Source organism: Bolinopsis microptera, chromosome 10, assembly GCF_026151205.1.
Source record: "Bolinopsis microptera isolate Bmic1 chromosome 10, MBARI_Bmic_1.0, whole genome shotgun sequence".
Lineage (NCBI taxonomy): Eukaryota > Metazoa > Ctenophora > Tentaculata > Lobata > Bolinopsidae > Bolinopsis > Bolinopsis microptera.
This window is the reverse complement of record NC_087081.1, coordinates 2,422,947-2,443,591: the sequence shown is the minus strand read 5'-3', so window position 1 is coordinate 2,443,591 and position 20,645 is coordinate 2,422,947. Positions and strand designations below refer to the sequence as shown.

At 36.7% G+C, this 20,645-nt stretch overlaps 2 protein-coding genes across 3 annotated transcripts in view; both read left to right on the top strand.

The window, feature by feature from the left end:
• Positions 1 to 4,274: 4,274 nt before the first annotated feature.
• Positions 4,275 to 7,907, top strand: LOC134822118 (probable rRNA-processing protein EBP2). The gene is made up of 5 exons (XM_063833013.1): positions 4,275 to 6,151; positions 6,470 to 6,580; positions 6,693 to 6,782; positions 6,917 to 7,006; positions 7,129 to 7,907. The coding sequence occupies exons 1-5, from the start codon at positions 6,068 to 6,070 to the stop codon at positions 7,675 to 7,677; spliced, it is 924 nt and encodes a 307-aa protein (XP_063689083.1). The 5' UTR covers positions 4,275 to 6,067; the 3' UTR covers positions 7,678 to 7,907.
• Positions 7,908 to 8,070: 163 nt separating this feature from the next.
• Positions 8,071 to 20,645, top strand: part of LOC134822067 (protein FAM135B-like) — a 39,256-nt gene continuing 26,681 nt past the window's right edge. For both annotated transcript variants that reach the window (XM_063832925.1, XM_063832924.1), the window contains exons 1-5: positions 8,071 to 8,255; positions 8,675 to 8,779; positions 10,283 to 10,362; positions 14,173 to 14,236; positions 17,421 to 17,535. In XM_063832925.1, coding sequence (XP_063688995.1) covers positions 8,163 to 8,255; positions 8,675 to 8,779; positions 10,283 to 10,362; positions 14,173 to 14,236; positions 17,421 to 17,535 — 457 coding nt within the window. In that variant the 5' untranslated portion in view covers positions 8,071 to 8,162. The remainder of the gene's footprint in view (positions 8,256 to 8,674; positions 8,780 to 10,282; positions 10,363 to 14,172; positions 14,237 to 17,420; positions 17,536 to 20,645) is intronic.

Genomic DNA, 20,645 nt, shown 5'->3' with positions numbered 1-20,645 from the left:
ATAAGTGATGAAGAAATATTAAATTAGTATTACTACATTTCAAGAAAAATATGTAATATATTAAAAACCAATTTGTTTAGAATACACAGTACACGGTCATCATGAATTTAGATTATAAATTCTCAGACTAAGTTAGCACGACAGTTCTAGAACATGCGCAGAACTGTTTAGCTGTAACTATTTTGATTGTCGACCAGTAATTATAAACTAGATTAAGGACCACTCTCATCGAGTTAATGGCCAATTGCTGATTGATCAGCTGAAAGGTAATTGAACTTTGATTTTAAAGTGAATGAACATTGTAGCATTTAAATTAGCAAGTCATAAGTCACAACAGTACGAAGACCATGACCTGTTCTTTGCAATTGTATGTTTTTTTAAGCCAAATGCCAACTTTAGTAACAAACTAGTGTGAGGCTAAACGCAAAGTTTTAAGAATTATAGCACATCTAAGTTACATAGCATTCAGCAAGTATTATAATTACAACCAGATTCTTCGTAAATGAACTAAGGAATTTTCTTATCCATTTTATTCTTTTAATAAACTAACAATAAATAGGTTACTTTTAAAATTAATAACATAGACCCTTCTATATCTGGATAATATTATGTGTCTAGTCTGAGGTTGGAGTAAAACTAAAAGGTAGTAAAGTTAATGTTTGTTGACACGTGATTGATACGTGTCCAAAATCGTTAAGTTAACTGGAAGCTAATGGCAAAATTAATATTTTGTCAGTAAATGAAATAGAACGGATGTATAGTGTATACCTTTCTTTAAGACCATGGCCATCAGTGCCCAACTTTCAACCATAGAGACAGGGGAAGAGATATCATGGTTTGTTGGAATGGGTTCCTACTTTCTAGTTCTTGGCGAAGTAACTTGGTTCAATTTTAACTTCAGGTTCAACTTTAACGGTCAATGCAACAATAACGTCTTTATAGTTGTTTACAATTGACACAAACTAGCGTAATCCAAACAAAGAATGGCTTGCAATGTCGTGTTGGAATTTACAAAAAAATAGGAACTCAATTTGATAAATGCGCCAAAATAATCCAACGTTGATGGTCCAAAAACGGTTCTAGAGAAGAGGCTTGTTTTATGAACAACCTTAACTTTCTATTTGTCGGACAGCTCGGACAACATAAAATGTGTGAAGTAATTTACAAAGTCAGCTGAGCGCGAACTGTACATCAGTTTATTTCGATGAGTCCTAATTGCTATTAGAGGTGTTGGAATAGTGAATGCCAAGGGAGATCATGTTGTGTCCACCCCCTTCAATCCTACTACAATTGGACTTATCAGTCTGCTCAACATTGTTTGGCCGTAGATCAAGATAAATGGTCGAGAATATTGGACTGATCTGTAATTTGTGTATAAACGTTGGAACATCAAAGGAGAAGTTAACTAGTCGTTCTTACTCTACAAAAGGTCCGGCGATAACCCAACATTAACCAAGCACTGTTAAGTACAAACATTAGCTAATAGTCAAGAAGATAAAATCCGGAAATACATCCCGCTACATCAATGATTTCCAGCAACTGTAGTGGCAGAGAGGGGCGTAATGTTCCTAGATGCGAACATTAGACACACCAGAGGGAAATATAAAGAAAATATCTGATGTTAGAAAATGGGAACTTTGTAACTGTCTCTGATTTTCTCCACAGTGACACAAGATCAGGAGAGAAATAATATGTTGATCTGTTCAGTTACTATGTCACAAACCAAACTTACTCGAGAACCTAACATATCCAAAACCATGAAATGTGGCATCTCACAACTGTTTTTTGTTAAGTCAGTCCGGGAATTTATGTATTGGAGCAATGTAGTGGGTCGACAATTTTCGGACGAAAATCAAGTTCAACTGGTCAATATCGGCGAAAAAACATCCGTCAATCGATTTAGACGATCAAAGGCGAAGATAAACCAAGCAATGAGTGTTTCAATGTGCCTAAACCCGTTACATCCGCAGACTATAGTTAAGACTCAAAACGTTCCTAAAGGCAGAGAATCCCAGCGGACCAGCAAGAGCAGAGTTACATCACGTGATCAAAACAAGCCAATTGGATGTGCCCTGGCTTTCCTCTTTGCTTCCTGACGGTTCGTGCGCAGATACAATGAAAACGCTTGCGCAGGATCAAATTAAAGCAAAACAATGAAGCATTCGTAGCGCGAATGGAGCAGCGCGCATATCGTTCGACTCCCGTCACAACGTAATTAATAAAACAAAGCAAAATATTTGAAACATACGGTTACAGCTTTTAAGAATTAGTTTTTTTCTTGACATAACTTATACTTTTGAGGATAAACTTAATGCCTACCTACATGAAAAATGCAAATTTTGGAAATGACTAAATTCTCAAATTTATTTTAAATAATTGAATTGTAGAACATTGATAATGGATAAACAAATTGTTTGTTCATTTTTGTTCAAGTGAGTTAAATTTTATTTGTAAAATATGCTACGTACAATGCAGCTTAGTAATATAAAAACAGCTATCGGCTTTTTTGTCCATTAATAACAAATTTACCCGCGCACGTTATTATTAACATTAATAATTGGTTAAAACATAAAATATGAATTAAAATGTTCAATCTTTAATTTGATAAAATTCAATTTCGGTTATTTATGAAAAGAAAAAAAGCTTAATGCCATTAATTGTTACATTATTGTTAATGTATAATGGACTGATTGCTAATCCTACAGGCGCTATTTACTATCATTTAAAAACAAATATTGAAACGTAGTTGTTTTATTGCAAATCGCATTATCATCGCATTATCATCCTTTATATTACGGGGCCGGCCGCTGGGACATGAAATAAATGTGCTGAGAAGCATCATCAATCGTACTTATTCAAATATAAACATTATTCATTAATTAGCTTGCAATCATTTGTTGCACAATGCACTACCGGGCCGCGCCGCGCATCAAATAATGTTTTGTCATTTGCAAATCTCGGGCTCGCGTCGTATCAATACACTTTTGTGCCGTTATGAGTTAAAAAGGATTCACATCGTTGGTCAATTAATCACCGGTATTGTTGATTGTAATATACAAAATGAAAAGAGCGCCCTGCAGGGGAATTGTGCGTTAAGTTGTAAATAATGTCATCCATCTGCATGAAAAACTGCCACAATTAAAATTACGGTTTGAAATGTTGAGTAATCATATTTAGCGGCTAAAATTTGAAGGCGCACGTTATATCTTGGGTAATTCGAAATAAACTGCTCAGTTGCTCTAGCTAACCAGAGCCCTCTCGCTTGCAGTAGCGCGCGACCGCAGTACGCGTATACAGCGTATACAGTATACACATGGGTATGTGTTAATTGACGATGTCAATTCATGGCAGCTCGGCGCGGCACAGTAGCGCATCTCACCGATCTAGCCAGATGTCGCTGTGAGAAGCCTTATTAAGTGCAAGGTTGTATCACGTGGTGACCCCCACGGTCGCTTCACCCCCACGGTCGCTTCACTTCGACGCTACAGGGGAGCCGCGCACTTCGTGCGCGGCGGGTCATACAACGTATGACAAGTGCGCGGCGCGGCACAGTAACGCATCGCGCTACAAAAATTATATTAAAAGGCGTTGCCTTGAAAATTTCATTAAATTGTTTCGAATGCTGGTGGAACGTAAGCTGATAATGAAGCATAATTCTTTCAATTATCATACCACGAGTAGGAAAGGGTTCTTCAGGGTGGCGTGCAGTTAAGTTCAAAAACTTTGCACACGTTTTTCCGTCCGTTTGTAGTTCGTTGTAATTCAATTTGTATTTTTCCTGTTAATAAAAATAAGCTTCTTGTTGATGTGCCCTGGCTTAAAATCTATCTGAGTGGTTGCATTAAAATAAAATTACGAAGAACAAACTTAAGATTTAGGGACGATAAAGACAAATATTTGGGTACAAAGATCATTGATGATGAAAATCTTAAAATAACTGGCTGCAATGAGCATTTTATTAACAATAAATAGTAAAGATCAAAACTTCAATTTCCAAAAGACTAATAATTTTAAATACCTACCTAACAAAATTACACCCCGTTAAAACGTTATAAAACATCAGTAATTTAGTACAAAATTAAAGATCTTAACAATTTCTACACTTCAAAATACTAGAATAAATGTTCATAGAACAGAATATTTGACTTTACCAGTCACTTGACGTTTCAAAGTGAAACTGAGGTTTTGATTGAAATAAATTTTCGTGCACATACAGAATGAATGAAAGTGCAGTTAAAGATGCAGTTACAAAAGGCCACTGGTTCTCAATGGTTACTGAAACAAACTTTTTCCAAAATAAAAGTTTTCTTTGAACTAAACAGCTCAAATAGAAAAACTCATTCCCTTGTTATTAAAACAATATTTAATTTGAAGGTGTTTGTTATCAAATAAGCAAAGTCCAATAACACTTTACTACACTTCAATATACATGGTATTTCATTCTTTATCATAGTAGTAGCAAGATTAGCAAAATTAGATGCTTTAATAAATCCTTAACTTTTCGAACGATTAATCTTTCGCTTAAGATGTAGCCCCTCGCTTTCTACAATTTCAACACACACACTTATAAACATTTCGTCCCTTGAACAGTTCAGTATGATGGAGCCCTGCTCAGCTGCTAGATCGACCATGGACCTACTGCTGTTACACAGGGTGATGATTCGTTCAGCTTGACATTGTAGATTCGTGTCCACAAGCTCACCACTTGATAGTAGGTGCAGTGCTGTTTGCTCATCCGAGCCACAGATGCATAGCGGAGAGGCCACTGCTCTGTCAACTCTGAAGAGAAACGAGTTCAGTAGATTGTTCTTGTACATGAGACTCATAACTAATACTTCCACTTCGCGGCTCACTCCAAAGGGGATAGGAAGGGGGTTGCAGGAGACTCTTGGAATTTCAGACCATCCTTCTGTCAGTAGTAGGTTTTGTAAGCTCTCTTGCCAAAGAAGCTCTGTGAATTGCTGCATCATTCCTTTAGTGTACTTATAAATCTTTTTGGGTAGTAACAGAACTTGTTCTAGATTTCTCTGGGTTAAGTGACAGGTCTGACCTTCAGTGCTGAAATGTTCTACTTTCCATATTAAGAATTTCTGCACGTCTCGGAGATGGAAGAGTACTGTTGGGTTCATTTCATCTAGTTGAGTTCTCACGAAGTCAAAATGAATGTCGTCTGAGTCATGGAGAACCTTAAGGTAATGTTTGATCGAAATTACTCTCCCCATTGTTTGGAGTGGTGGTACACCCAGAATGACTTCAAGAATGGCCCCGTGTACATTGAAAACAACAAAGATCAAATGGAACAAAATTTGGTCACATCAATCGATTGTGAGCACACATGTGATAAAACTTTCTATTCTCTGACGATTGGCTTGAGTGGCTCCATATTTGGTAAGAACAAGGAACATAAACCATCACAAATACTGTGTTATAAGGTTGCAAGGCATGTGGATTTTGTGGGTCAACAATACACGACAAGGGTGTTTAGACTTCTCATCTAAACTAAAGTTGATGATGTTCAGAGGCTGAACGGAAGTAAAGTGGCAAGGAGATGAGTAGGGAAAGCACTGTCATAATGGCAAGTTTTGATAGGGACAGAGGAAAGCAGTGATGCTATAATCAATTTTATGTCTTAAGATAGACCAGCATGGTTGGTTGCTGGTAGAGTTTATTATTTCGAAAGAGTGCATTTCTATTGACAAGAATAGTTTGACCACATATCCAACGTATGGCCACATAACAAAACATGATTACTTATTCTGTACAATGTTTTTGCCTTCAGCAAAGCTAGGGGAAAACATCCTCGAATTGCCAAGCAACGAGTTGCCAACAAGCTTGTCCCCTCACATCATGACTCAGTTTATATGCCTAAATATCAACACGATCTATGAACCACCCTGTAGATGTGGCACCGTGCAGAAAGCACCTTGTCCTTATAGATATAGGTAGCATACTTGGGCTTTTTATTTTTAATGGTACCTATGTTTCTGATTTTCTATGTGTCTCCAACTGTGATAATTTCTTATCCACTTAATAGATCTATTATTTATTTACCGTTTCGACATCAGCAATGATTGTGCTTGAAAACCCCCTGTTGGAAGATACAGTAGTAGAAGAAGAGGGAAGTGGAGATGAATCAGTTGACGATATGGAGGTAATATTCATATTCACATAGTTTATATAGTCAATCTTAAGGTGTGCCTTACAGACTAGATGTGGATCCTGGCAAGGAGGTGCAGCATATTTTTTGACATGTGACATTGATTCTGGTGTGAGATTGGTCAATATTGGAAGCTGATTCGTTAATTTCTGTCACATGTAAAGTAATATGCTGCACCTCCCCACCAGAATCTATATCTTAAAACTTAATAACAGTCTTGCAACTGTTGTACACTGCAGGAATATTTTAATTATTTAACTGATCATACACTCATGCAGCCTGTTTATTTCTCTAAAAGTTTATCTACTTCAGATATCAGGTGCTCTGAAATCTGGTAAAGTCAGTGAAGAAGGTATGAAGACAATGACTCACATCAACAATGTACCAAAACTGAAGGAAAGATTGGAAGCCATTCAAAAGAAGGTAATTTTTGGTTATTAGTTTATATTTAAAATTGGTACAGGTATAGCATGTTTGCACTGTCTTTCTGTTGGGCAAACTTTAATTGTCTAAATTAAATCATGATAATTTTCAGCTACCCTGGATAGAAAATCTGGATGTTACTGTCGATTTGAAAGTGCCCATCGAGGATATGAAGGCTGTTATCAATGACAACTTTAAGCAGGTAATCTTTCTTAAATTACACATTTTAACTGCATCAGTCATAGAATGTCTTAACGAGTCTCCAAAAACTATGCTCATAAAAATTATGATTTCATGTCAACTCAACAGCATATGCAAGTATAAACTTATTTTCAGGAAATGCTTTTTTACAAGCAAAGTCAGGTTGGTGCTCAGCAATCTATAGCAAGACTCATATCCATGGGAATATCCACAGAACGACCAGAGGTACTGTCATGACATTTATTGTACATCACAATGATAAATTGATTGATACCATACTTACTAATAAAATACCCACAAATTGTAGCAGTTATGTTTTAAATTACTAAGAGAGCCACATTTTTCAGGACTATTTTGCAGAGATGGTAAAATCAGATGTGCACATGAAGAGAGTGAAAGAGAAACTGATAAGTAAACAACTGACCATGGAACGAACAGAGAAGGTAACGAAAATGAGGAAAATGAAGAGATTAGGAAAGAAAGTGCAACAAGAAGTGTTGAAAAAGAGGGCAGATGATAAAAAGGGTATGATAGAAAAAGTGAAGAAAATCAGAAAGGGAAAGGCTGAGCAGGCAGATGCAGATGATTTTGAAATGAACACCGAGCCAGAGACGAGCAGTGGCAAGAAAGGAAAGGACGATATCAACAAAAAGAGGAAAGCAAAGGACTCTAAATATGGTTTTGGTGGGAAGAAGAAAATGGCCAAGAAAAATACCCAAGAATCAGCTAAAGACGTTACCACATTCAGCTCAAGAATTCATAGCAAGCCAAAACGCAGTGCTAAGAACGATAAGAGGATGGGTGGTGGTAAGCCAAGTGGCAAACCAAGTGGTAAACCCCAGAGACCAGGCAAAACCAAGCGTGCTAACAACAAAAACAGAGCAAGAAATAAGTGAGGTTTTTGAGAAGAAGTCATTTTTATCAGCTGTAATTTATTATTACCCGGTTTTAACTTTTAACTAATTTATCAACTGTTTGATAGAGAGCTTTCGTCATGATTTTCACGGACTATGAATCATGAACGGGTTTTATTTTTAGGATCTAGTGTGATGGCGACTAATTTTAATTGAACTTGTAATATGCAAATCGCAAATTTGTCGTGTTAATTACAAATATATTTATTTTAAAAATACAGTTTTTTATTACAAATTATGCTCAATCTGAACTTCGCGAATTCAAATACAATTTGTCTTCGCCCTTCGAACTTAGAACATGTTAAAACTGTCGAATTTACTGTAAATTGCATGACCAAACTTGTCGTCTGACTCAATTTAATAGTTAAAATTGTGCATTACTAATTACTATATAAAGCATTTATTCTATGATTATAACACAACTAATATTCCCACCTCAGCAAAGAATGACACAATGATGAGGTTTAATGGGTTTAGACGAATTACGAGTCAGATATTCGCTAGTCTTAGAGCTCAATCGCTTTACTAATGTTCACCTCTTTGAGAAGGGATTCTATCAGGTACTAATGGTTAATTAATTAATTAAATTCTGATTTAGTTCTTGGTCTGCTCCCATTGTCGTTGCGATTATTGTTCGAATTCAATATTTCAGTTTTGTTAGACCAAGTCGATGATTGTTATTATATTCTTGAACATAAACTGCAATCTTAATTATCGGCTTAAACTAAGCTGACATCTTACTGTTATGGTAGTAATGATTTTATTAGAAATTAGCATGTATATGATAAGATACCGAGCGTTGAATAACTTCTAATTATTCACAATCCCGGTCATGGTAAGGGAACTGTGCTCAGCTGTTTCGCAAACCAAATAGGCAAGCTATTCACAAATTAGAGTCAATAATTCAACCAATTAACAAGTTAATGATTAATGAACCTATGAACAAATTAGTTAAACTTAAAACTTGATACTTGTCAAGGTGAGAGCGACAGTATTAGGACCTCCCAATGCAGCAGTGATATGCGAGTCACTGCAGTTAGATGAACAGGACTGTACTGCACAGGAGCTCAGCCCGGGGATACAGGTAAATTCATTCTGTGTTTCTTTCGTGTTATAACTTATAGCATTATAATATGTTATAATATGTTTAAATAGCATAATAATATGTAGATCCTATGATAATAACACGAACAGTTTAAACACGAGCTGAAGTTTAAGTCATTGCAGCCGGGCGGGGCTATTCTTTCGGGTGTATCCACAATAGCAGGGCAGACGTGAGACACTGCTAATCTTATGCTTTGTGTCATATTTAGATTGTACTATTAAATATTATCTGGCCCAAAATCATTGTTTAATACATCCTCATGCAGCCTCCGTCAATACATAATCTTATTACTATTAGTATTAGTTTGTATTAATATAATGTAGAATAGTTATGGGGAGTTATTCCAAGTTTGCGGTGTTCATGAACTCTTTGTATAGAATCTCCTAACAACTTCGTGATAATTATCCATGAGTAGTGTTCAGTGTACATTGTATAGTCTACTGGTAGTTCATTCATCATTGTATAATATTATACACGCTGGTCAGTGTAGACTCCATAATGACTGCTTGTGTATGGTTTAGACAGCGCCGCGCAGATGGTAAGCAGTTCAGTAGTACATAGTACTTCGATAATAAGTTTATTTAATTTCTTGTAGTTGTGAATCTTGAGTATTTTAAAATTGAAACCATGAAAATATCATTACAGAATGTAAGTACCCAGTTTGTCCGCTCCCAAATCTGTAAGTGAAAATTAAAATTTGATCCTGAAAAGCGTTCTGGCGATAAAAGAGCCCTTAATTTTGTATGATAGATTCTGTTTTAAACTAAACCAGCTTTTATCATGTTTGCCAACTTTTTAAAGAGATTTTCACTCGTATTGCTCTTGTAAAGCACACTACCCAAGCTGGCGTTTAAATTTACAACCAAAGCTAATTAAATGTATTATACATACCAGCTTGCTACTTATAGTGCAAGAAGGGGATAATGCAATAATGCAACTTATATTAGCTAATTAACTAATTATGAAACTAATGGCTCCACATCGTACATTATTGGTTAAATGCTATTCTTATCTGTCTACCTTGCTATTCAGCCTATCTTTGGTATTTAGGTGTATCTGCCGTTTTCTGACAGAACTGCTTGGACCACTCAAAAATCTGAAGTTTTTTAACACTTTTGACAAATTTTGTTTTCAGGGATATAAGTTCTTGATTCAAAAAATAAATTCGGGTTAAGGAATTCGTAATTCCAAAAATTGCCTTTATTTGTCAGAAAACGGTGGATCCGGTCTGCATGTAATCCTGCAAGAAAATTGTTGGACTAATATCGTCACTAATTGACATGAGATATATTTATAATATCTATGTGTAAACTTTGTGTAAACTTATACTAATGTTTACATAACCGATTATGTTATATCTGGTGTTGGTTATACGGCAAATCCCGTTTAAATGTAAATTAATATCTGGTATTATACGTGGATAATTTAAGTTGTAATTTGATAGTCAAATTTATGAAATTATAATGCAAGTTTTTGTTTCAGGACAACACTGCGATTTCGAGCACGTTTAAGGTTATCATGAAGAAAGCTGTTATCAAGCTGAGGAACGCGTTTATTTTCAGGTAACTTCTTATCAGTTTTATAATTCTTGAAATATTTCATGTCTGATGGCATATGGCTGGAGGAGCCACGCCCTTTTCATATAATTATGAATAAGTCATATTATGAAAATATCTCCTTTGTTGATGTCTTTCAGCAAATTTTGAAATAAAACAGAGTTGAAAACTTTGTTTTAATTAGCTGTAATCATGGCAATTAATCTGAAAAAACGTCCGAATTTAGGGCAAAGGAACCGCTTGGAAAATCTAATAATTTGAAACTATGTACTTTACAAAGTAGCGGTGTAAATAATCCAATAAATTATCGCATTATAATTATATCAGTATCTCCGGTGGTGGTAGTTCTGTTTCTTTTGGAGTTTCAGCAAATAGTATTTTTAAGACATTTACCACTAACCAGTCCATTTCTTCAATGTAATTACGTGGAATATCATGATGGACAAGCTAAGATATAATGTGATCGTGCAATATGCATATCTCTTTATCTGTGTAACCGATACTCTGTGCGGTGCGTTTTTTACAGGATCTGCTTAATGTTTTATTTTAGTTAATTTATCACAAATTAGTACAGGAATTATACTTCCAGATGCAGATGTAATGGTTAAACATCACCATTTCTTCGCAAGCCTCCCTCTCTTGCTTTCACAACTGTTCGCGTAACTTATAATGTCTGGCAGTTGGAAGACACCGGAACAATGTCCAGCATTGTCTGTATAACCACGTACATTCCACAAACCACGTACATTCCACAGTTCACACTATTCCACAGTTCACACTTTTCCACATAATATAATAATGAATATCTTAACTTAGCACAGTGTAAAACAGGTACAGGTATATAGCTTGCCTCTACTCACTATTGTTTCGCCCTCATTGTGATAAACTTCATCATGCCAACGACTGTGCGCGTGACGTGTGTGCACTGTGCAGTATAGACTATACTGCACAGTGCACCCGCGTCACGTATAGTGTAGATAGTAAATATCTACATTGTGTCGTATGATATTGAAATCAATGACGTGTAGCCACCAAGTCATGCACTACATGGAACAGCAGTCTAGTGTAGACTACAGGTAGTACCGCGGTGTACTGCCTGCTTTAGTTCTCCGGAAATGTCTGACATTCTTACTGCAATTACCATGTGCAAAATAAACTGAGTCCTTCTGTTAGAATATTGTATTCATTGATTTCAGTTTGCGTTCCTGATAACATAAACTAATTATAACACTACAAATCTATTACATTTATTGAGAATTATGTAACGTGACGGAAATATTTTAAACGGGTAATATCCTGTCCAAACCCAGGATACATAACATAAAGACTTTGTTGTAACTTATATAAAAAGCTTTAATAGATATGAGACTAATGAAACTGAAAACACGTTAATTATTATTTATATTTATTTTAAATATATACCATGTGTACAGTTTACACTCTGTACAGTGTACAAATTCATCACCTCGTATCGTGTCTTAAAAGTAAAATAAGTAAGCCTAGCAAATGAATAATTCCAGATAATTCAATGTTGAACGTTCATTGTTTTTACAATCCTGTCTGTGAAATGCCAGTAGGAATTACAAATACTTCTGTTGAGCTTATCAGTAAAATTTAACCTAAGTTATGATCTATACGTAATCAATAATAAACAATGTTTTACCATAATATCATAACTTACTACGTATTACTTCTAACACTTTCTACAATGCTATATTATACATATTTTGATACATATCAAATAATTGAGGTATGTTGCTGAATGCTGATGATAACTTCAAAAATATTTTAACTACACCTCAACAGTTTACTAGTACTCTCCAATCTTTAGCCTTGGAAATCCAAACTTACTTAGTATAACTCCTACTAACTAAACTGCTAATTATTTAAACTTTAATCACACTATATAAGTGACAACCGGCAATCTCATCGCACACTCAAAAGATAGCGCCAAGTGCTGATAGATTAATTTGAACTTTAATCACACTATTAATAAGTCACGTGAAAACCGGTTACAACCTTTGATGATCCTAGAATCTAATCTCTCCCCTTAGAGATAAAGCTACGTGCTAAGTGCTAGGTGCTGATAGATTTACTAGACTGTAAGGGACAATGTTACATATCCGCACTGTTTCAGTACCAGAGGCCAGGCACATATTAGGTGCGATGGGTGCGGGATCGCACAATTTACCGTTTTCCGCACATTTCCGCATAATTTATTGTTTTCCGCACACTTCCGCACATTTTGTAATTTTCTGCATATTTCCGCATAATCTAGCATTTTCTGCGTAATTTTGAAATTTTCGCGTTAAGATTTTCGAGTGTAAAAACCAAAATATGTTAAAAGTCGGGCCCTTTTAGGACCGTGACTCAGGCCCTTTTAGGACCGTGACTCAGGCCCTTTTGGGACCGTGACCCAGGCCCTTTTTTGAACTCATACCTAGGCCACGTGACCCAGTTACCACGTGACCCAGGCCCTTTCGGGACCCTGACCCAGGCCCTTTCGGGACCGTGACCCAGGCCCTTTTGGAACTCATACCTAGGCCACGTGACCCAGTTACCACGTGACCCAGGCCCTTTCGGGACCCTGACCCAGGCCCTTTCGGGACCGTGACCCAGGCCCTTTTGGAACTCATGCCTAGGCCACGTGACCCGGTTACCACGTGACCCAGGCCCTTTCGGGACCATGACCCAGGCCCTTTCGGGACCGTGACCCAGGCCCTTTCGGGACCGTGACCCAGGCCGTTATGGAACCCTAGTCGTTACCGTACTTCGATCATACCTGCAGCCCTTTTTATCGGGTAATGAGCTCTATTCGTTGTAGCGTTGGCTTTGTAGTGGGCTTAATGGATCTTGGATCAAATGGTTTACAATTACTGACGATCAATGCCAACAAGCGTGAATTAAACGGAATTAAACGTAAAGTTGTCGGAGATGGCACTAACACCATCGTCTCGACTATACATGAATGAATACCATATCTAGAGTAAGTAAAATTCGAATTTCAAGAATCATGAAAATTTAAAACAAAGTCACTTAAAATTTAACTCCCGTATAAAGAACCGAAATAGAAATAATTGCTGAAATAATAATTTAACATAAGAGGTCACATATTTGCGATCACGCATGGGATCTGATCGACTCTATCAAGAGGCGTCTTCAAATAACTGTCTCCTGATCTCTACCAGATCAAGTCACTGTTCTCAGATAACTGAATCTCAATATAGGTTCAATCATGGTCTTAGTAAAGAACTACACCCTCAGTAACACATAAACAGACCTATTTTTGATAAGAGCGGCGGTTATACGTTTAGAATTTCCAAAGTCCTTCAGAAAATGCAAAAGAAAACCGCACAATTCCCGCACAAATTTGGAAAAAATCGTCGCACATTTGCCGCATAATTGGTAAAAATTTACCGCACCTTACCGCACATTTTACCTTTATAGTCGGGTGCGGTACCGCATAATTTCGATTTTTTTACCGCACCTAATATGTGCCTCTGTTAAATCAGTACATGATCTGTAGACTGGTCGTTAATATATAATGGATATAAAAATACATGGACCGCAAATAGATTGTGCAGCTTTAAAGGGCTAAATTGGGGAATTGTTGGATTATGCTGACGTAACCTTCTTTATGTTTCCTTTATTACGGCCCAAAGAGATGTTAATAATCATTCTGTAATTCATTCAATCTGGTAGTTCATTTAAACTGGTCTTCAATATTATGTTCATGATCAGAAAATAAATTTTGCATTGAATTGTTTAAAATTAAATAATTATATAATTACTTAACTGACACCTAATAACCCGCAGTGTGGATATCCCTGGAGATGTGTGTAACTTTATACGGTCCTGTACAGTTCCCATCACTATACAGGTAACTTCCATCAGATCACCTTACTAGACAATTAACTAATTGGTAACCTAATTCATAATTGGTTAGTCCCTTTTGTAAAATAAGTCGATAATGCGCCTCACCAAAGAGAGGTAAGAAGGTTGAGCAATAAGCAATTTTACCCGAGACATTAATTTACCAGTCACAGCGCACAGGACGTCACTTTACTTCCTCACCAATCAAAACACTTACAACTCTGATAATTAGTTAACACTATCAGTTAACGCTTCCTCTTGTTTTAATACCTAACCTGCTCCTCTTGTCTCAGTTTCAACTGACAGATATCATTCCCCTCTATCAGAAACAACTATAAAGTCGAGAGAATTTTCATGATTACAGCCCCGGCCCCTTAATTAATTAACACAATAAGCTACTTCTTGTCCTAACACCTTTTCCTCTTGTCTCAGTTTCAGCTGTACCACACTAAGCTTCTAATTCTTCTAATTGATTAACTAATTAATGATTAATCCTCTCAGTTCCAACTGTATCACGCTAAGCTTCTAATTCTTCTAACTAATTAATTAATAAACAATTAATCCTCTCAGTTCCAACTGTACCACGCTAAGCTTATAATTCTTCTAACTAATTAATTAATAAACAATTAATCCTCTCAGTTCCAACTGTACCACGCTAAGCTTCTAATTATTTAATTAATTAATTAACGACTAATCCTCTAAGTTCCAACTGTACCACGCTAAGCTTATAATTAATTGATTAATTAATCAATGACTAATCCTCTCAGTTCCAACTGTACCACGCTAAGCTTCTAATTAATTAATTAATTAATTAACGACTAATCCTCTCAGTTCCAACTGTACCACGCTAAGCTTCTAATTAACTAATTAATTAATTAATGATTAATCCTCTCAGTTTCAACTGTTCCACGCTAAGCTTCTGATTGATTGGGAACTGGGTTTTACTACCCCAGTTAATGTTTACTAAAAATAGATATTGAACAGCAATTTAAAATTGTAAATATACATATAAAAGTATGTATAAAGGCTGCACCAGCTGACTAAGAGTAATGAAACAGCGATCTCTGAACAAGATTCGCCTAAAACCAGATTAATCCCTTGAAAACTATACAGTTTTGTATAAGTGAAATAAAATGGTTAGATCCTTCGACAAAAACTAAGCACACAGAAGACAAATACTCATAGAGCTAAACTTTTTGATTTGCTCACAACACGAAAAATATTTAGAAACTCATTTTTGCCTCTCAAGGCTACAAATCTTCCCTTCACGAATGAAGAGTTTTTTGTCCTTCTCAATACCAGCTCTTCTTTTTAGCTCTAGGACAAGTTCTTTACGCTGAGCTCTCTCTTCTGCTGTACGATCTGGAGCTAGGAACACCCTCTTAAATCTCTCTGTTCCACACAGTTTACTCGACTTCTTCAGTATTTGTTGCACAATCGAAGAACTGGAAAAGGAAACTTTAACCGGTCTTGCAGCTGACGGTGATTTCTTGCCGATTCTACAAGCCTCAACTCGGGGTTTCTCTCCCAATGATTCCAATACTTCAGCGACTTTTGTATTGATCTCCTCATTGACCTCCTCGCATAGCCCAAAGACCATGATGTTCCTACCCAACTCCTCCTCCAAAGCAATTTGCTTGGCAACTGATTTAATGGATTCTGTAGAAATCGCAGCTGAGTTCTCGATACTACCGGATTTCACCACATCGCTAAAACTTTGTTTAACTGAACTGACTTCTTTCTGAACACCCTCAAAAAACTCAGTCTTGAGATGTTCGTTAAACTCTATCGCCTTAGAAAGTCCTTCTTTTGCAGATAATAGTTGCTCCTGTAGTTTTATAACTTGGTCCTGCAGCTGTATCATACCGGACTGATACTGACTAACGTGTACCCTCTGATTTATGATCATGTTATGCTGTCTCTCAATGAGCTGCATAGCTTGCAAAAACTTTGCCGCTAAATCCCCCTTGTTACCAATTTTGTTCACGCTCTCATGATTTAGTTCTTAAACACAATCGACTTTACACTGTTTCACGGTATCAAGTAGAAACTTTTGTCCATCGGTCTCTACTAAGTCAAATTTGAAACGTTCTGCTACTGTCGGCATATCGTTGATCAGTTATACACAGTGTATAGTATCCGTAAAACAAGCTGTAGCTGCGAGTATGAGATAGTTGTTGAGATGATAAGCGCTGCTGATAACAGAGGCACAAATTAGCAACGAAATAAAAGCGTGTATAACTGCACTGAAAACTAATTAACTAATTAATTAATTAATGATTAATCCTCTCAGTTTCAACTGTACCACGCTAAGCTTCTAATTAACTAATTAACTAATTAATGATTAATCCTCTCAGTTTCAACTGTACCACGCTAAGCTGATAATTAACTAATTAATTAATTAACGACTAATCATCTCAGTTCCAACTGTACCACGCTAAGCTTCTAATTAACTAATTAATTGATAAACAATTAATCCTCTCAGTTCCAACTGTACCACGCTAAGCTTCTAATTAATTAATTAATTAATTAACGACTAATCCTCTCAGTTCCAACTGTACCACGCTAAGCTTCTAATTAACTAATTAACTAATTAATGATTAATCCTCTCAGTTTCAACTGTACCACGCTAAGCTTCTAATTAACTAATCAATTAATTAATGATTAATCCTCTCAGTTTCAACTGTACCACGCTAAGCTTCTAATTAACTTATTAATTAACGACTAATCCTCTCAGTTTCAACTGTACCACGCTAAGCTGATAATTATCTAATTAATTAATTGACGACTAATCCTCTCAGTTCCAACTGTACCACGCTAAGCTTCTAATTAACTAATTAATTAATTAACGACTAATCCTCTCAGTTCCAACTGTATCACGCTAAGCTTCTAATTAACTAATTAATTAACGACTAATCCTCTCAGTTCCAACTGTACCACGCTAAGCTTCTAATTAACTAATTAATTAACGACTAATCCTCTCAGTTTCAACTGTACCACGCTAAGCTTCTAATTCTTCTAATTAATTGATTAATTAACGACTAATCTTCTCAGTTTCAACTGTACCACACTAAGCTTCTAATTAATTAATTAATTAATTAATTAACGACTAATCCTCTCAGTTCCAACTGTACCACGCTAAGCTTCTAATTCTTCTAATTAATTAATTAATTAACGACTAATCTTCTCAGTTCCAACTGTATCACGCTAAGCTGATAAGTCGTCCCAAGAACCCGGACTCTCTGGAACACTGTACTACACTTCTTGTAAACCTCAACTATAGCCCTGTTTATGGGCTCCACTATTGTGAGTAGTTATTAACTTTACTTATTATCAATGGGGGTTACAAGGGTTACAATAGGGTCACAAGTCTTTGGAATTTAGGAGGTTTAAGGCGTCTGCACTTCTGTTTCTTTAACGGATTTGCAAAAATTATCCCTGGCAGTCTATCAAGCTTGCCGGTTGCCTATTGATCAGGTGATCGGGTAATTCCCGTGCAATCAGATTCCATGTGACACCGATGGGTGAGGTTGATTGGTCGAGAGGTCACGTGATTTACAGGCAATGAGGCAGTATAACAGTATTACAAATATTCTGATCCTGACTATTCGATCCAATCAATTGTGTAACCAGACTCTCCTGCGATGGAATCTTCTGGAACCAGGTTAACCTCGGCTCAGATATAAAAGGATATAATATCTTGTAATTGTTATCTATAGTTTACGGTACACCAATCTTGCAAAAACCTCACAACTCATCAACAAAGTTCACTCTAAACCTCCTCTGCTACTCCGCAAACTATCTCTACATTCTACAAGATGCACTCTTTTATTCAGTACGCTACCAAACTCGGTTATACTGCTGATGACGCAGAAGTGGCTCTCTCCAGATTAGGACACGATGCTACCACCAACGATCTCCTTACTCTGGTAATATCCCTGAAGTCAGCTACATCCGCTCGACGGAACGATGTTCCTGGTAAACGAAAAGCTCTACTAAAACCAAAGAGATGTTTAGGATTCAAGCCGGAGAGTCTCTCTTATGTTGCAGTTGATAACTGTCATTCCTAAGGCTCCTCTATGATTTAAAGTTGAAAGCTGCTGGGTTCTAGTTATGAACCTGAACTAAATCAAACCCAGAGCCCAGCCAAAGATTTTTCCTGTTCCTGATCCTGATCACCGATCCTAAAATTAGCTTTCAAAACCCGGTGGTGTTTCTGAACATGAATCCTCGTTTGCCTGGCACTGAATAGTGAATACTGATCCTGACCTTGATCATCCCGAACCTCTCAAAAGTGAACTTCTTATACCTGATTCTCAACTCCATACTTGAAACTGCACCTTGAAACTGCACCTTGAAACTGCACCTTGAAACTGCACCTTGAAACTGCACCTTGAAATTGTACCTTAAACTGCACCTTGAAACTGCACCTTGAAACTGCACCTTGAAACTGCACCTTGAAACTGCACCTTAAAACTGCACCTTAAAACTGCACCTTAAAACTGCACCTTGAAACATTTTGAGTATATATATATATATGGTTAATGTCGAATACCGACTCTAGCCTAATAACTTAAAAATAATACTTGGTTTTGATATTAAGAACATGTAAATATTTAGATTTTTGCTTTTCACACTTCTCATCAAACTTTGTATTGAATGATTCCATAGTCAGCAGCAGTCTGGATAAAAACAAATAAAACTTAACTCCCTATAAATAAAACTCAGAAGAAGGGTCGATATTGTCGACAAACTATCAAATCACCTTACTTGTACAATTATGTAAAATACTGATGACATGTTGACTATTGATATTATGGCGCCAAATGGCCAGGATAATGCTCGTTTTCATTAAAATGTATACAATAAGAGCTGGGAAATTTGAATGATGGACTTCACTTTCACTTTAAGACAGAGCAAATAAAGCAATTGCTAAACCACCATGTATAATACTTCAAGTGTAATGTGGGCAATGATAGGTATGTTTCAGGTTTACCAAAAGATAAAATAAGAATCCCACACAGTACTGGCGCACTGCCTCGCTTGAAAAATGATATCTGAGTTGAGGTAGTTCACCAAACTAGAAGCCCATATTTTCTCACCATCTTGCTTCCACAAGAACATCATGTCTTGGCCATTTATGAGGATTGAGGAACACTCCGTAGCACACTCTGGCGTGCGCTAAACTAACCTTTAGTAGTTGACTAGTAATGCTCTGGCGCGCGCTAAACTAACCTTTAGTAGTTGACCCGTAGACCTCCAACTCAGCTATGGCCAGATTAACCTTGCTGCAGCAGATCGTTATCACTTTGCCTTTCTTCTGAGGAAGTGAGTATCCGTACTCTTCCTTCCCCTCTACGTACTCTATCCTGGTTAGGAGAACATGGTCTATGTGCACCTGCACTCCGTCTATCCTGGGAGCGCTCGTCTCTTCTCGTCTGTTCCATATAGATATCCTCTCTATGTAGTAAGTCTCAGGAAACGTGAGCCTGCACCATTGGTCGGTACGGTCAATTCCGTTTGCGATGAAACAAACCCCTTCAGGACTGAAAATAAAGTTTGTTTGTAATGGGTGTTCAGATTGTTCAGGTGGGCCTCTGTGTCTTGGGCGGAATATTGAGGTCCGGCTCGAAACACTGAGTTTGTAATAATCTCATGTAAATACTTATAATACAGAATATTACAAATAAAGTCAGTGAACTATAGTTACCTTCCATCAATCAAGTATTTTACTGAGTAACTTCCCCACTCACTTTCAGCGTCAACCTCACCTTTACTTGCTATGTTTTCGTATATTACTTCTTCTGAACAGATGATACAATAAGCAAAAGTTAGAATCACTGTGACGTGTCAAATCAAATATATGATTCATATAAAAAATATGGGTTTCACCTCCCCACCAGCCCAATATTCCATATCTCTGTAATGGGACTGAAGCTGATATAGTCCACGGATAAGTCTGATCGGTTTTCATGTTGAAATGCTTTGCAACAAGTTTAAGCAACACTTGTGACAGTACTGACAGTATGACAGATAGTAATGACTTACCTTGGTCACAGTTAGTTTCCTCCAGGACGAGTATAGCAGTTAAACAGTGTAGCACTATCATAATTCAATTGCTAGAAAAATTGAACTTGTTAGAAAAATTGAACTTGTTGGAAAAGCGTATGTTTAGAATTTAAGTGTGGGGGTTCCACAGCAAAAAGGAGCAAAAAGTCACCGATCAAATCTTTCCGAATAACTTTTTAGAGGATGATTATTATAGTAATTAGAAGGACGATGTGATCGTGCAGTGCAGTGGTTGATGTTTAAAACTATTACGATGGATGTCTCAGTGGACAATTTCACGAATAAAGAAAGAAGAGCAATCCAGGAGACGCAGGAGGGCGAATGAACGATCATCGCTTAAAAAGCAT

Bases quoted from the DNA above. Each gene is read 5' to 3' on its own strand.
- LOC134822118 (XM_063833013.1), top strand. From the start codon at position 6,068: ATGATTGTGCTTGAAAACCCCCTGTTGGAAGATACAGTAGTAGAAGAA. The intron at 6,783-6,916 runs GTAATCTTTCTT...ACTTATTTTCAG, and splicing joins TCAATGACAACTTTAAGCAG to GAAATGCTTTTTTACAAGCA. The intron at 7,007-7,128 runs GTACTGTCATGA...CACATTTTTCAG, and splicing joins TATCCACAGAACGACCAGAG to GACTATTTTGCAGAGATGGT.